The sequence below is a fragment of the Nerophis lumbriciformis genome, linkage group LG03 (assembly GCF_033978685.3).
Source record: "Nerophis lumbriciformis linkage group LG03, RoL_Nlum_v2.1, whole genome shotgun sequence".
Classification (NCBI taxonomy): domain Eukaryota; kingdom Metazoa; phylum Chordata; class Actinopteri; order Syngnathiformes; family Syngnathidae; genus Nerophis; species Nerophis lumbriciformis.
The window spans coordinates 64073957-64089624 of record NC_084550.2 but is presented as its reverse complement, the minus strand read 5'-3'; the positions used below and the strand labels follow the sequence as shown (position 1 = coordinate 64089624).

General features: G+C 40.2%; 1 protein-coding gene across 1 annotated transcript in view; it reads right to left on the bottom strand.

The window, feature by feature from the left end:
• The window catches only part of wls (Wnt ligand secretion mediator), a 113747-nt gene extending 98825 nt beyond the window's left edge, over nt 1–14922 (bottom strand). The window contains exon 1 of the mRNA XM_061941270.2: nt 14655–14922. Coding sequence (XP_061797254.2) covers nt 14655–14880 — 226 coding nt within the window. The 5' untranslated portion in view covers nt 14881–14922. The remainder of the gene's footprint in view (nt 1–14654) is intronic.
• Nucleotides 14923–15668: the final 746 nt, after the last annotated feature.

The window sequence follows — 15668 nt, the reverse complement described above, 5'->3', positions numbered from 1 at the left end:
CATATTTGCTGATGTTGCTCTATTGTTGTTGTTGTTGTTGTTTGCTGTTGTTGTTTTTGTCTCTCTGTCTAATCCCCCTCTTGTCCCCACAATTTCCCCCTCTGTCTTCTTTTTTTTTCTCTTTCTATCCCCTCCTGCTCCGGCCCGGCTGCCCTAAATGATAATATAAATACATTTAATAAAGTAAAATACAAATAAGGCAACAAGAGAAGTATCCTACACTTCTCTTTTGTAAAGTAAATCTGAACAGCCGATATGGGCATCTACATCAACTATATGATTTGCCTGAGAAGCTGGACAGGACACACACAAAAAAAAAAAAAAAAAAAAAAAATCAGTTCCCAGTGGCTTATTATATTTTTCGAAGTTTTTTTCAAAATTTTACCCATCACGCAATATCCCTAAAAAAAGCTTCAAAGTGCCTGATTTTAACCATCGTTATATACACCCGTCCATTTTCCTGTGACGTCACATAGTGAAGCCAACACAAACAAACATGGCGGAAAGAACTGCAAGCTATAGCGACATTAGCTCGGATTCAGACTCGGATTTCAGCGGCTTAAGCGATTCAACAGATTACGCTTGTATTGAAACGGCTGGTTGTAGTGTGGAGGCAGGTAGCGAAAACGAAATTGAAGAAGAAACTGAAGCTATTGAGCCATATCGGTTTGACAAAACCGATATGACCGACGAAAACGACACGACAGCCAGCGACACGGGAGAAAGCGAGGACGAATTCGGCGATCGCCTTCTAACCAACGATTGGTATGTGTTTGTTTGGCATTAAAGGAAACTAACAACTATGAACTAGGTTTACAGCATATGAAATACATTTGGCAACAACATGCACTTTGAGAGTGAAGACAGCCCAATTTTCATCAATTAATATATTCTGCAGACATACCCTCATGTCAGCAGGCCAGGGAAGCTAGGTTCGATATTCTTCTCTTGATCATCTTCGGTGGCATAAGGGACGGTGTGAGCCAAGACATCCAGGGGGTTTAGCTCGCTCGTCTGCGGGAACAAACTGCCGCCATTGCTTGCCGTGCTACCGAGGTCCTTTGTCCCTGAATTGCTCACACACTCCGGCAGATTCAATGGGGGTCTGGCGGCAGATTTCTTTGACTTTATCGTTGGAAATGCATCTGCTTTGAGTGTCGCGGGATATCCACACATTCTTGCCATCTCTGTCGTAGCATAGCTTTCGTCGGTAAAGTGTGCGGAACAAACGTCCAATTTCTTGCCACTTTCGCATCTTTGGGCCACTGGTGCAACTTGAATCCGTCCCTGTTCGTGTTGTTACACCCTCCAACAACACACCGACGAGGCATGATGTCTCCAAGGTACGGAAAACAGTCGAAAAAACGGAAAATAACAGAGCTGATTTGACTCGGTGTTTGAGAAAATGGCGGATTGCTTCCCGATGTGACGTCACGTTGTGACGTCATCGCTCCGAGAGCGAATATTAGAAAGGCGTTTAATTTGACAAAATTCACCCATTTAGAGTTTGGAAATCGGTTAAAAAAATATATGGTCTTTTTTCTGCAACATCAAGGTATATATTGACGCTTACATAGGTCTGGTGATAATGTTCCCCTTTAAGTCGGGGTCCACGTTAATCAATTCAAAACGTATTAGGCAAAAGAAAGCCTCCAATATAATCAATTCAAGTAAAAAATAAATACAGTGGGTATCATTTAATTCATCCACAGCTCAGCTACATGAAATACAAAAATTGTAAATGGTGACCATGTAGAGACATGGACAAAAAATGTATGTTGTCAAGTAAAAAAAATTAAATTATATTTCTATTCAGTTTGGGTAGGTTCAATGGCTGGATGTCCCACTGCTACGTTTCATCACCGACTGATTAGTTTCGTTTGCGATCGGCCATTTCCGATTTATGTGTTTTAACAGCTATCCCCTCTGACTGACACTACCGTATTTTTCAGACCATAAGGCGCACTGGAGTCTGTTCAGGTGTATTTTCATACAAAAGACGCATTAAAGGGGTCATATTATTTAAAAAAATTCTACATTTATAGCACTTCCTTGTGTTCTACATACCATGTAATGGTGGTTTGGTCAAAATGTTGCATAGATTTTGTTTTACAGACCATCTTCAAGCTGCTTTCTGACAGTCGCTTCAGGATGCGCCGTATTTCCTATTTACAAACCCCGTTTCCATATGAGTTGGGAAATTGTGTTAGATGTAAATATAAACGGAATACAATGATTTGCAAATCCTTTTCAACCCATATTCAGTTGAATATGCTACAAAGACAACATATTTGATGTTCAAACTGATAAACTTTTTTTTTTTTTTTACAAATAATTGACAAAGAAGTTGGGAAAGGTGGCAATAAATACTGATAAAGTTGAGGAATGCTCATCAAACACTTATTTGGAACATCCCACAGGTGTGCAGGCTAATTGGGAACAGGTGGGTGCCATGATTGGGTATAAAAACAGCTTCCCCAAAAAAAAGGATGGGGCGAGGTACACCCATTTGTCCACAACTGCGTGAGCAAATAGTCAAACAGTTTAAGAACAACGTTTCTCAAAGTGCAATTGCAAGAAATTTAGGGATTTCAACATCTACGGTCCATAATATCATCAAAAGGTTCAGAGAATCTGGAGAAATCACTCCACGTAAGCGACATGGCCGGAAACCAACAATGAATGACCGTGACCTTCAATCCCTCAGACGGCACTCTATCAAAAACCGACATCAATCTCTAAACGATATCACCACATGGGCTCAGGAACACTTCAGAAAACCACTGTCACTAAATACAGTTCGTCGCTACATCTGTAAGTGCAAGTTAAAGCTCTACTATGCAAAGCAAAAGCCATTTATCAACAACACCCAGAAACGCCGCCGGCTTCTCTGGGCCCGAGATCATCTAAGATGGACTCATGCAAAGTGGAAAAGTGTTCTGTGGTCTGACGAGTCCACATTTCAAATTGTTTTTGGAAATATTCGACATCATGTCATCCGGACCAAAAGGGGAAGCGAACCATCCAGACTGTTATCGACGCAAAGTTCAAAAGCCAGCATCTGTGATGGTATGGGGGTGCATTAGTTCCCAAGGCATGGGTAACTTACACATCTGTGAAGGCACCATTAATGCTGAAAGGTACATACAGGTTTTGGAACAACATATGCTGCTATCTAAGCGCCGTCTTTTTCATGGACGCCCCTGCTTATTTCAGCGAGACAATGCCAAGCCACATTCAGCACGTGTTACAACAGCATGGCTTTGTAAAAAAAGAGTGCGGATACTTTCCTGGCCCGCCTGCAGTCCAAACCTGTCTCCCATCGAAAATGGGTGGCGCATTAGGAAGCGTAAAATACGACAGCAGAGACTCCGGACTGTTGAACGACTGAAGCTCGACATAAAACAAGAATGGGAAAGAATTCCACTTTCAAAGCTTCAACAATTACTTTACTCAGTTCCCAATCGTTTATTGAGTGTTGTTAAAAGAAAAGGTGATGTAACACAGTGGTGAACATGCCCTTTCCCAACTACTTTGGCACGTGTTGCAGCCATGAAATTCTAAGTTAACTATTATTTGCAAAAAAAAATAATATCTTGTCTTTGTAGTGCATTCAATTGAGTATGGGTTGCAAATCATTGTATTCCGTTTGTATTTACATCTAACACAATTTCCCAACTCATATGGAAACGGGGTTTGTACATGGCTCCACTTCGAAGACGTCTTCTCCCCGTCATCTTTATTGCACCGGTAGTTTTTAGCACTTCCACAGCGAGTCTACTGACGCTACTTTACATTAGAAATGACAACAGCGGATTGAATGCCCCACAACAAGAGGACAGAGAAAAATAAGGAGCTTATTGACTACGGGACTTATGCAGATCCCAAATACACAACAGCAGGTACCAGAAGGTAAGAAAAGTTTGTTTTGTATAATATTGCGAAACAAAACGTCAAATAACATGTCTCCTAATACGTGCCATTTTGGGGTCCTTATACACACACCATAATAATACCGTATGTTGAAGCACAGTGCGTCTGACTATGGTAGCCGTAATACTCCGACAATCCATTAAGTGGTGCGGCTTCGTAGTTTACCAAAGTCGTACTAAACTATTTTGACTGATTTTTGAGCGCTGTGTGTAATGTTCTATATTCTCAATGAAACATCAAAGTTTTGGTTTGCTTGCTTACGGCTACTTGTTAGCGTCATTTATTGAACAGGCTTCAACCTCTTATGTGTGACTGCCATCAACTGGTCACACTAATCATTACACCATGTACCAAATAAAACTGCTTCGAGGTTGGTAAGCACAACCAGAATTAATCTGTACATTAGTTTCACTGGGTTATAAGGCACACTGTCCATTTTTGAGAGAATGAAAGGATTTTATGTGCGCCTTATAGTCCGAAAAATACGGTATCTATTTTTGGTCCCCCACTAGACAAGCGACCAGCCGCTAATTATGTGTCTCCATACACAGTGTTGAGCTGCTACCATAAATAATAAGAATCACCTTCATTACGGAAAAAAAGCATTATCAAGTACTATTATCACTGGAGGACAAGGTTTATTTTACACACAGAGCAAGCCAGCAGCAGGCATGCTAATAGCTAAGCCAACTTAAAAACAACAGATAAGTGATTAGTAAAGTTTAAAAAGTGAAGATGGAACCATGTTACAGCGGAAAGTAAGCAGTTATTATCAGGAAATTAACAAGTAATAAGAGTGTAGGTAGAACATAATATAACAACAACTGTTGGTGTGTCAACATTGAACGTAAGAGGAAGGTGAAACGATCCATAAATTGGTGGTGTCGATACTAGTGGTAGTATCAGTATATAAATCGGTACAAGAGTAATTCGGTTTTGGGGTTTTTCCACAATAATTTTGTTGTCGCTTTTGTTATAGTTTACAAACTTTGGGAATAGTTCCCTGGACACAGGGGGACTTTGATGGCAAAAACCAAAGGATAAAAGACTAACAGATAGTTTTTTATTTTGTTTAGTTATTGTTTACTATTGACTTTGTTTTACAAATTGTATGTAATAAAAGAGAATAGAATATTTAAATGTTGTGTTGGTGTTAAACTGGCAATAGCACTGACCATAAATATATAGAAACATTTAGGGATGTCCGATAACATCGGACTGCCAATATTATCGGCCGATAAATGCTTTAAAAAATGTAATATCGGAAATTATCGGTATCGGTTTCAAAAAGTAAAATTTATGACTTTTTAAAACGCCGCTGTGTACACGGTCGTAGGGGGAAGTACAGAGCGCCAATAAACCTTAAAAGGCACTTCCTTTGCGTGCCAGTCCAATCACATAATATCTACGGCTTTTCACACACACAAGTGAATGCAAAGCATACTTGGTCAACAGCCATACAGGTCACACTGAGGGTGGCCGTATAAACAACTTTAACACTGTTACAAACATGCGTCACACTGTGAACCCACACCAAACAAGAATGACAAACACATTTCGGGAGAACATCCGCACCGTAACACAACATAAACACAACAGAACAAATACCCAGAACCCCTTGCAGCACTAACTCTTCCGGGACGCTACAATATACACCCCCCGCTACCCCCTACCCCAATACCACGCCCACCTCAACTTCCCAACTTGTCCCAAATTCCAAGCTGCTGTTTTGAGGCATGTTAAAAAAAATAATGCAATTGTGACTTCAATAATAAATATGGCAGTGCCATGTTGGCATTTTTTTCCATAACTTCAGTTTATTTATTTTGGAAAACCTTGTTACATTGTTTAATGCATCCAGCGGGGTATCACAACAAAATTAGGCATAATAATGTGTTAATTCCACAATTGTATATATCGGTATCGGTTGATATCGGAATCGGTAATTAAGAGTTGAACAATATCGGAATATCGGCAAAAAAGACATTATCGGACATCTCTAGAAACATTTGCAGTTAATAATGTGATCTGTATTGATATCAGCCGATCTCACTCATGGATGATCAGTATCGGCTTCATAAAACCCTGATTGGAGCGTCCCTAGTTTCTAGTATGCTTAGGGTTGGCTTCAACAAAAGGACACAATGACACCAAACTGAGTCCAATCCAGTTATCTGAATCCTCCCTGCATTCAAGGATCTGGTGACCCTGAGCCCAGCGGCTGCTTCAGTGCCCCCACAGAGTGTCCAGAATAATGGCCGTCGCTGCAGCCGGCCGACCCCATGCTACGCTCCCGGGTTTGTTGGGAAACAAGGGTAGGGGGCACCCTTTCTACTTCATTGGCCCCACTACGCCTGGGCCACCAGGCAAACACAAAGGAATTTGGCTTCATTAAAACCATCTTAGGGCGTACTTACACGGCCGCAGAGGAACCCAACGAGCTAATTTGTCAGCGAGCGGACAAGAACGCCAAGCACTCGGCCCTTCTCCTGGGCCCCGCTGGCCCAGCACTGTTTGTGCTACCGCCTTTCCCATCAACTATATACTGGGTTGTGTACGTCCGTCTTCCTTCTTCGATTTAATTGACACGATGGTCGAGCAGCTTGAGCGTAGCATTAAAACAAGTGAGAGACTGAGCAGAAAATGTCGTATTGCTGTTCTGTTCTTGGGTGTCTCAATCGCTCAAATAGAGAGATAGGAAGTACCTTTTAAGAGAGTCCTGAAAGAAGTGGTTAGTAAAGGTAATGAAGTCCAAGAAAAAAGCTGAAGTGCGACGAAAGAAAAGTCTCTTAAAAATATAATTTCATCATACTGGGGAATACAATCGAACCATGCTTGTGTCTGCAGTGATCACTTTGTAAAATGTAAAATGTGGTATTGCTGGTCTGTTCTTGGGTGTTCCAGTCGGTCAAATAGAGAGATAGGAAAGATCTTTCATAGAGTCCCAAAAGAAGTGGTTTATAAAAAGGTAATAAAGTTAAAAATATCACTTTCATCATCTTGTGGAATATAATCGGACCATGCTCGTGTCTGCAGTGATCACTTTGTAAAATGTTTGTTTGAACATTTGATTTGTTTGAGAAACTTTCTGTGATGCAATCCAGTTTTTTTCGGCTATATTAGTAGTGTTTGAGAGCAGAACTAAACGTAAAGAAAGGAGAAGAGATGGAGATAAATTATATCTATTACTAATCTAATTTGTCAGCCATTTAACATATGGATAACTTATTTCATGGATTTATTTCAAAATAAAACAACTGACATCCAGTCATACCTCAGCACGTTGGGCTTTAAATACCACATTGCAGGCTTTTTGGGGCATATTTTTAAAGCGTATTCTAAATATTAAATTACTGAGGACTTTTTTGTCCTGGCACTACTTAACTGCACTAAAATTATTTCCCAGTGTATAAAAGGGTTGCACATGACGTCATGTCCGTTTTTCTTCTTTGTCGTTTCATTCATTAACTTCATTAATGGTCGAGCAGCTTGAACATAGCATTGAAACAAGTGAGAGTGAGTGTAGAATTTGAGCAGAAAATGTCATATTGCGGGTCTGTTCTTGGGTGTTCCAGTTGGTCAAATAGAGATATAAGAACGATTTTCCATAGAGTCCCAAAAGAAGTGGTTTATAAAAAGGTAATAAAGTTAAAAATATCACTTTCATCATCTTGTGGAATATAATCGGACTATGCTCATGTCTACAGTGATCACTTTGTAAGATGTTTGTTTGCACATTTGATTTGTTTGAGAAACTTTCTGTGATGCAATCCAGTTTATTCTCTACTATATTAGTAGTGTTTGAGAGCAGAACTAAACGTAAAGAAAGGACAAGAGATGGCATCAGTTTGTGTTCTTTTGTGGTTACTATGCCTAAATATAACTAGAGGACCTGCTTGTGCAAATAAACTAACGTCATGTTAAGTCCTCATAATAAATATTGTGATTGTTGGTCCAATCCACCGTATTTTCTTTGTCCATTTTCATAACAGAAACTAAACTTAGTTGTTGTGCAGGAAAGACAAGTGTTTTATTCTATATGGACGACCACAATATAGCGCCAATGGTGATATTTGTTAGCATCAAGAAAATATCCTTCATAGTATTAGTAAAGTAGATGAATAAATCTCAACAGCCTATATTGAGTCTTGTTATGGCTAGCAAACATTGCTGAACAACAGGGACATCTACAGCTAAATAATGAGACAAAATATCAACTTCACAGCATACAAACAACTGCAGACATGAATTGTAGATGAGACTAATATTTGTAGCAGGAAATCAACTGCAAACAAACTCATCCTTTTTCTCATTAGCGTCCTGATCACAGTAGCACTCGTTATGTCAATCAAATACGTTACTTAGCGATGCACCAATAAGTCCAACTTTGTCTTTCACCCTTTAAAGGCCTACTGAAACCCACTACTACCGACCACGCAGTCTGATAGTTTATATATCAATGATGAAATCTTAACATTGCAACACATGCCAATACGGCAATCCGGGTTAGCTTACTAAAGTGCAATTTTAAATTTCGCGTGAAATATCCAGCTGAAAATGTTTCGGTATGATGACGCCTGCGCGTGACCTCACGGATTGTAGAGGACATTTTGGGACAGCATGGTGGCCAGCTATTAAGTCGTCTGTTTTCATCGCAAAATTCCACAATATTCTGGACATCTGTGTTGGTGAATCTTTTGCAATTTGTTCAATGAACAATGGAGACAGCAAAGAAGAAAGCTGTAGGTGGGAAGCGGTGTATTGCGGCCGGCATGCAGCAACACAAACACAGCCGGTGTTTCATTGTTTACATTCCCGAAAGATGACAGTCAAGCTTTACCATTGGCCTGTGGAGAACTGGGACAACAGAGACTCTTACCAGGAGGACTTTGAGTTGGATACACAGACGCGGTACCGTGAGTACGCAGCTGCGGCTTCCGAACATTTGATCGCTTGCCCGTACGTGCGTGCTGCTATGTGCATGTCACATACGTAACTTTGGGGACTTTGGGGAAATATATGTGCTGTATGAACTTTGGGGAGGTGAATGGTACTTTGGGCTGTGGGATTGAGTGTGTTGTGCAGGTGTTTGAGTTGTATTGGCGGGTTGTATGGACGGGAGGGGGAGGTGTTTGTTATGCGGGATTAATTTGTGGCATATTAAATATAAGCCTGGTTGTGTTGTGGCTAATAGAGTATATATATGTCTTGTGTTTATTTACTGTTTTAGTCATTCCCAGCTGAATATCAGGTCGCACCCGCCTCTCACAGCATCTTCCCTATCTGAATCGCTCCCACTGCCCTCTAGTCCTTCACTCTCACTTTCCTCATCCACAAATCTTTCATCCTTGCTCAAATTAATGGGGAAATCGTCGCTTTCTCGGTCCGAATCGCTCTCGCTGCTGGTGGCCATGATTGTAAACAATGTGCAGATGTGAGGAGCTCCACAACCTGTGACGTCACGCGCATATCGTCTGCTACTTCCGGTACAGGCAAGGCCTTTTTTATCAGCGACCAAAAGTTGCAAACTTTATCGTCGATGTTCTCTACTAAATCCTTTCAGCAAAAATATGGCAATATGGCGAAATGCTCAAGTATGACACATAGAATGGACCTGCTATCCCCGTTTAAATAAGAAAATCGCATTTCAGTAGGCCTTTACTGTTTAATGTGTGGACACCCTCAGATGTAAAGACATGATGTACCTCTAATATTTTCTTCTCTAAATCCTTGTTGGTGTCAAATTAAGTGAAGTAGCAGTTTGGTGATGATAAATGCTTTAAATCTTTAAAAAAAAAATTCTTCCTAAGGATGTATAAATCCACTCCATCCCATTTTTAATATTCTTTCATGATCTGTTTTATATTTGCCTCTAAACCTTTCAAAATAAACCTAAATCTGCACGGATGCAGGTAAATAAGCACTAGTCTAATGGGACTTGGACCACCGCCTGAAAGCCAGAAAGAAGTGCTTCTAGGTCACGTTATTGCTACCCACCTATTATTGCAATTTCTTGACTTTGTTGAACATTTCCACTCTTAGTCGGAGTGGTCTTGATTGTTGCTACTCTGGACGCCGGCAGTTATTACTTTCCCACAAAAGGAGCCATCACATGGTTTTAAAAACACAACCTTAGGGGTGTAACGATTTGTTTTAACAACGATTCGAATCATAATTTGAAGGAATGATGTATAAATTAATTATGATGAAAACAAGCAAGTAAACAACAATAAATGGCCAATACATTCACATATTATTTAAATAAAGTGCCACCAACACTTTACCTTGAATTAACAAGAGGAAACATTTTCTTCTTTCTCAAGACATTGTCGAAAAAAGTCCAGTAAGCAACATTTTAACAGTCCAGTTCACTGCTACTTCTGCCTTTGTTTTTCAACATTTTTTGTTGTTGTTGTCCGTTTTTGTTTGTCAACACCTACTCACATTCCATGCCACCTCCTATGACGTCATCCTTGCTCCCTTTGCGTGCCGGCCCAATCACATAATATCTACGGCTTTTCTCACACACACACACACACACACACACACACACACACACACACACACACACACACACACACACACACACACACACACACACACACACACACACACACACACACACACACACACACACACACACACACACACACACACACACACACACACACACACACACACACACACACACACACACACACACACACACACAAGTGAATGCAAGGCATACTTGGCCAACAGTGGCCGTATAAACAACTTTAACACTGTTACAAATATGCGCCACACTGTGAACCCACACCAAACAAGAATTACAAACACATTTCGGGAGAACATCCGCACCGTAACACAACATAAACACAACAGAACAAATACCCAGAACCCCTTGCAGCACTAACTCTTCCGGGACGCTACAATATACACCCCCCATTACCCCCTACCTGCCCACCTCAACAAGACTACTGGACAAATATTGGCACACCTATCTTTGGGCACGTTCAACCATTCCTCTTTGCAGCACCTCTCAAACTCCATCAGGTTGGAGGGGAAGCGTTGGTTTTCATCCAGGATGTCTCTGTATATTGCTGCATTCATCTTTCCCTCTATCCTGACTAGTCTCCCAATGCCTGCCACTAAAACCCATCCCCACAGCATGATGCTGCCACCTCTGTAGGGATGGTATTGGCCTGGTGATGAGTCCAGAAGGTTTCCTCCAAACATTCACACCAAAGACTTCAATCTTTGTCTAATCAGACCAGAGAATTTAGTTTCTCATGGTCTGAGAGTCTTTCAGGTGCACTTTAGCAAACTTTTGACTAAGAAATGGCTTCCGTCTGGCCACTGATTGGTGGATTGTCCTTCTGGAAGGTTCTCCTCTCTCCACAGAGGAATGCTGTAGCTCGGACAGCGTGACCATGGTCTTGGTCACCTCCCTGACTAGACTAAGATGAATGCAGCAATGTACAGAGACATCCTGGATGAAAACCTTCCCATCCAATCTGATGGAGCTTGAGCGGTGCTGCAAAGAGGAATGAGAGAAAGTGCCCAAAGATAGGTGTGCCAAGTTTGTGGCATCGTGTCCAAAAATACTTGAGGCTGGAATTTCTGCCAAAGGTGCATCAAGTATTGAGCAAAGGGTCTGAATACTTATAGTGCAGGACACACCTTCTCATTCAATGCCTTTTCTTCATTTTCATGACTATTTACATTGTAGATTGTCACTGAAGGCATCAAAACTATGAATGAACACATGTGGAGTTATGTACTTAACAAAAAAAGGTGAAATAACTGAAACATATTTTATATTCTAGTTTCTTCAAAATAGCCAACCTTTGCTCTGATTACTGCTTTGCACACTCTTGGCATTCTCTTGATGAGCTTCAAGCACACCTGTGAAGTGAAAACCATTTTAGGTGACTACCTCTTGAAGCTCATCGAGAGAATGCCAAGAGTGTGCGAAAAAGTAATCAGAGCAAAGGGTGGCTATTTTGAAGAAAACAGAATATAAAACATGTTTTCAGTTGTTTCAAAACTCCACATGTGTTCCTTCATAGTTTTGATGCCTTCGGGGACAATCTAGAAGGTAAATAGTCATGAAAATAAAGAAAACACATTGGATGAGAAGGTGTGTCCAAACTTTTGGCCTGTACTCTTTATATATGTATATATATAAAGTTTGGACACACCTTGTCACTTCAATGTGTGTTCTTTATCTTCATGACTATTTACATTGTAGCTTGTCACTGAAGGCATCAAAACTATGACACCTGTGAAGTGAAAAGCATTTCAGGTGACTACCTCTTGAAGCTCATCGAGAGAATCCCAAGAGTGTGCGAAAAAGTAATCAGAGCAGAGGGAGGCTATTATGAAAAAAATGGAATATAAAACATGTTTTCAGTTGTTTCAAAACTCCACATGTGTTCCTTCATAGTTTTGATGCCTTCAGTGACAATCTACAATTTAAATAGTCCTGAAAATAAAGAAAACACATTCAATGAGAAGGTGTGTCTAAACTTTTGGCCTGTACTCTATATATAGGTATATATATAGTTTGGACACACCTCATTTCAATGCGTGTTCTTTATCTTCATGACTATTTACATTGTAGCTTGTCACTGAAGGCATCAAAACTATGACACCTGTGAAGTGAAAACCATTTCAGGTGACTACCTCTTGAAGCTCATTGAGAGAATCCCAAGAGTGTGCGAAAAAGTAATCAGAGCAAAGGGTGGCTATTTTGAAAAAAAATAGAATATAAAACATGTTTTCAGTTGTTTCAAAACTCCACGTGTTCCTTCGTAGTTTTGATGCCTTCGGTGACAATCTAGAAGGTAAATAGTCATAAAAATAAAGAAAACACATTGAATGAGAAGGTGTATCCAAACTGTTGGCCTTTACTCTTTTATATATATATATATATATATATATATATATATACACACACATATATATATACACATATATATAGTTTGGACACACCTTCTCATATCAATGCGTGTTCTTTATCTTCATGACTATTTACATTGTAGCTTGTCACTGAAGGCATCAAAACTATGACACCTGTGAAGTGAAAACCATTTCAGGTGACTACCTCTTGAAGCTCATCGAGAGAATCCCAAAAGTGTGCGAAAAAGTATATCAGAGCAAAGGGTCGCTATTTTGAAAAAAAAAATAGAATATAAAACATGTTTTCAGTTGTTTCATAACTCCACGTGTGTTCATTCATAGTTTTGATGCCTTCGGTGACAATCTAGAAGGTAAATAGTCATGAAAATAAAGAAAACACATTGAATGAGAAGGTGTATCCTAACTGTTGGCCTGTACTCTTTATATATATATATATGTATATATATATATATATATATATATATATATATATATATATATATATATATATATATATTGTTTGGACACACCTTCTCACATCAATGCGTGTTCTTTATCTTCATGACTATTTACATTGTAGATTGTCACTGAAGGCATCAAAACTATGACACCTGAGAAGTGAAAACCATTTCAGGTGACTACCTCTTGAAGCTCATCGAGAGAATGCCAAGAGTGTGCGAAACTACTCAGTGGCCTAGTGGTTAGAGTGTCCGCCCTGAGATCGGTAGGTTGTGAGTTCAAACCCCGGCCAAGTCATACCAAAGACTATAAAAATGGGACCCATTACCGCCCTGCTTGGCACTCAGCATCAAGGGTTGGAATTGGGGGTTAAATCACCAAAAATGATTCCCGGGCGTGGCCACCGCTGCTGCCCACTGCTCCCCTCACCTCCCAAGGGGGTGATCAAGGGTGACGGGTCAAATGCAGAGAATAATTTCGCCACACCTAGTGTGTGTGTGACAATCATTGGTACTTTAACTTTAAAAAGTAATCAGAGCAAAGGGTGGCTATTTTGAAGAAAATAGAATATAAAACATGTTTTCAGTTGTTTCATAACTCCACGTGTGTTCATTCATAGTTTTGATGCCTTCGGTGACAATCTAGAAGGTAAATAGTCATGAAAATAAAGAAAACGCATTGAATGAGGAGATGGTGTGTCCAAACTTTTGGCCAGTACTGTATGCACATGTGATTTCTTAGTTTATTTAATCTGTAATAAAATTAGATAAATATTTTTTTTAAATCCTTGTTAATACGGGGTGTTGTATGTAGAATTTTGAGGATAAAAATTCATGTATTCCAGTGTGGAATTAGGCTGGAAAAATGTAAACGCTGTAACTAATTTTACGAGAGAAAATAATAAGCAGCAAAAAAGCAGAGGACTGAAGGGGGTGCCTTGAAGAACCCCTCAGTTCTGTATGTAAACCACAAGATTGGACCCCCAAAGTTAAAATGTCCATGCAGGGATATGCCAAATGGTTTTATGTTGTCCAAGGTCCTCCATACAACATGAACACTCATGTTTTTAGGCATTTGCTGCAAAAATGTGTGTTTGGAGGAGGGGGGACGCCAGGAGAGACTTTTGGACGGAACCAGTGAAAACTAGGCTGGTTTTTTAAAGATGGAGGCGGTAAGTATGGAGGTTTAGACCAGAAACACCTTGACAAAAAGTACACGCCGGAGGAGTCAAAGTGAAGGTTTCAAGGCGCCAAAATGTAGTCAAAAGAACAAAAAGACTTGTAACGCGTAAGTATGGAGGCATGTGGAGAAGTGGAAAAGTTAGCATTGGACACACGGCGAACACCGACGAGGGTAAAAAGTGAGCGGAGTTAACTCACCGATCAAGCCGCCCACCATGAAGGCAAACGCCTGGAACAAAAGCAGGATCACTCCTACTATCACCAACTTTTTGGTGCTCATGTTTTCGATGATAGCTCCCGCCATGGTGGCCGCTGGCTGAGGGCGAACACAACAACGTGGATGGAGGAGAGGGAGAAGGAAAAACACAATGTGGATGAAAAAAAAAGACAACAATGTGGATGAAAAGAGGACAAGTCGCCGCATCCGCGAACAGGGAAGGAAGAAGAAGTCGTGCCCCCCACTCCCCCTCCCCCTCCCGCCTTTCAACTCGCAAGGAGGGAAAAGAAAAAAAAATCACTTGGGTCACGTGACCGAACAGAGCTCGGATTTATCCTTAAGCAGAAGAGAGAGTTGAACGGGTCTATACATGTGTCGACTGCATCGATACCAATAGTGTCGCAATTTTGGTTTTATAATAGCGTCATTTGATCGTCATTTTAGTGTTTTCTTGTTTGATTTTAGAAAATATCTGTGTTTTTTTTTTGTTGGAAAATAATTGGTTTTGATACGATTTCTGTCCTTTCGGGACGGGTTGAGCAGGGAGCGAGTCGATACAAGTGTCAATTGCATCGACACCAACGGCAATGTTGGGTTTATAATAGCGTCATTTGATCGTAATTTTAGTGTTTTCTTGTTTAATTAAAAAAAAATATTTGTGTTTTTTTTTTATGGAAAATAATTGGTTTTGATGCGATTTCTGCCCTTTCGGAACGAGTTGAACATGGAGTGAGTCGATACAAGTGTCAATTGTATCGATACCAATGGTGACGCAATATTGGGTTTATAATAGCGTCATTTGATCGTAATTTTAGTGTTTTGTTTGATGTTAAAAAAATATTTATGTTTTTTTTGTTGGAAAATAACTGGTTTCGACACGATTTTTGCCCTTTCGGGAAGGGTTGAGCAGGAAGTGAGTCGATACAAGTGTCAATTGCATCGATACCAATGGAGTCGCAATATTGGGTTTACAATAGCGTCATTTGATCGTCATT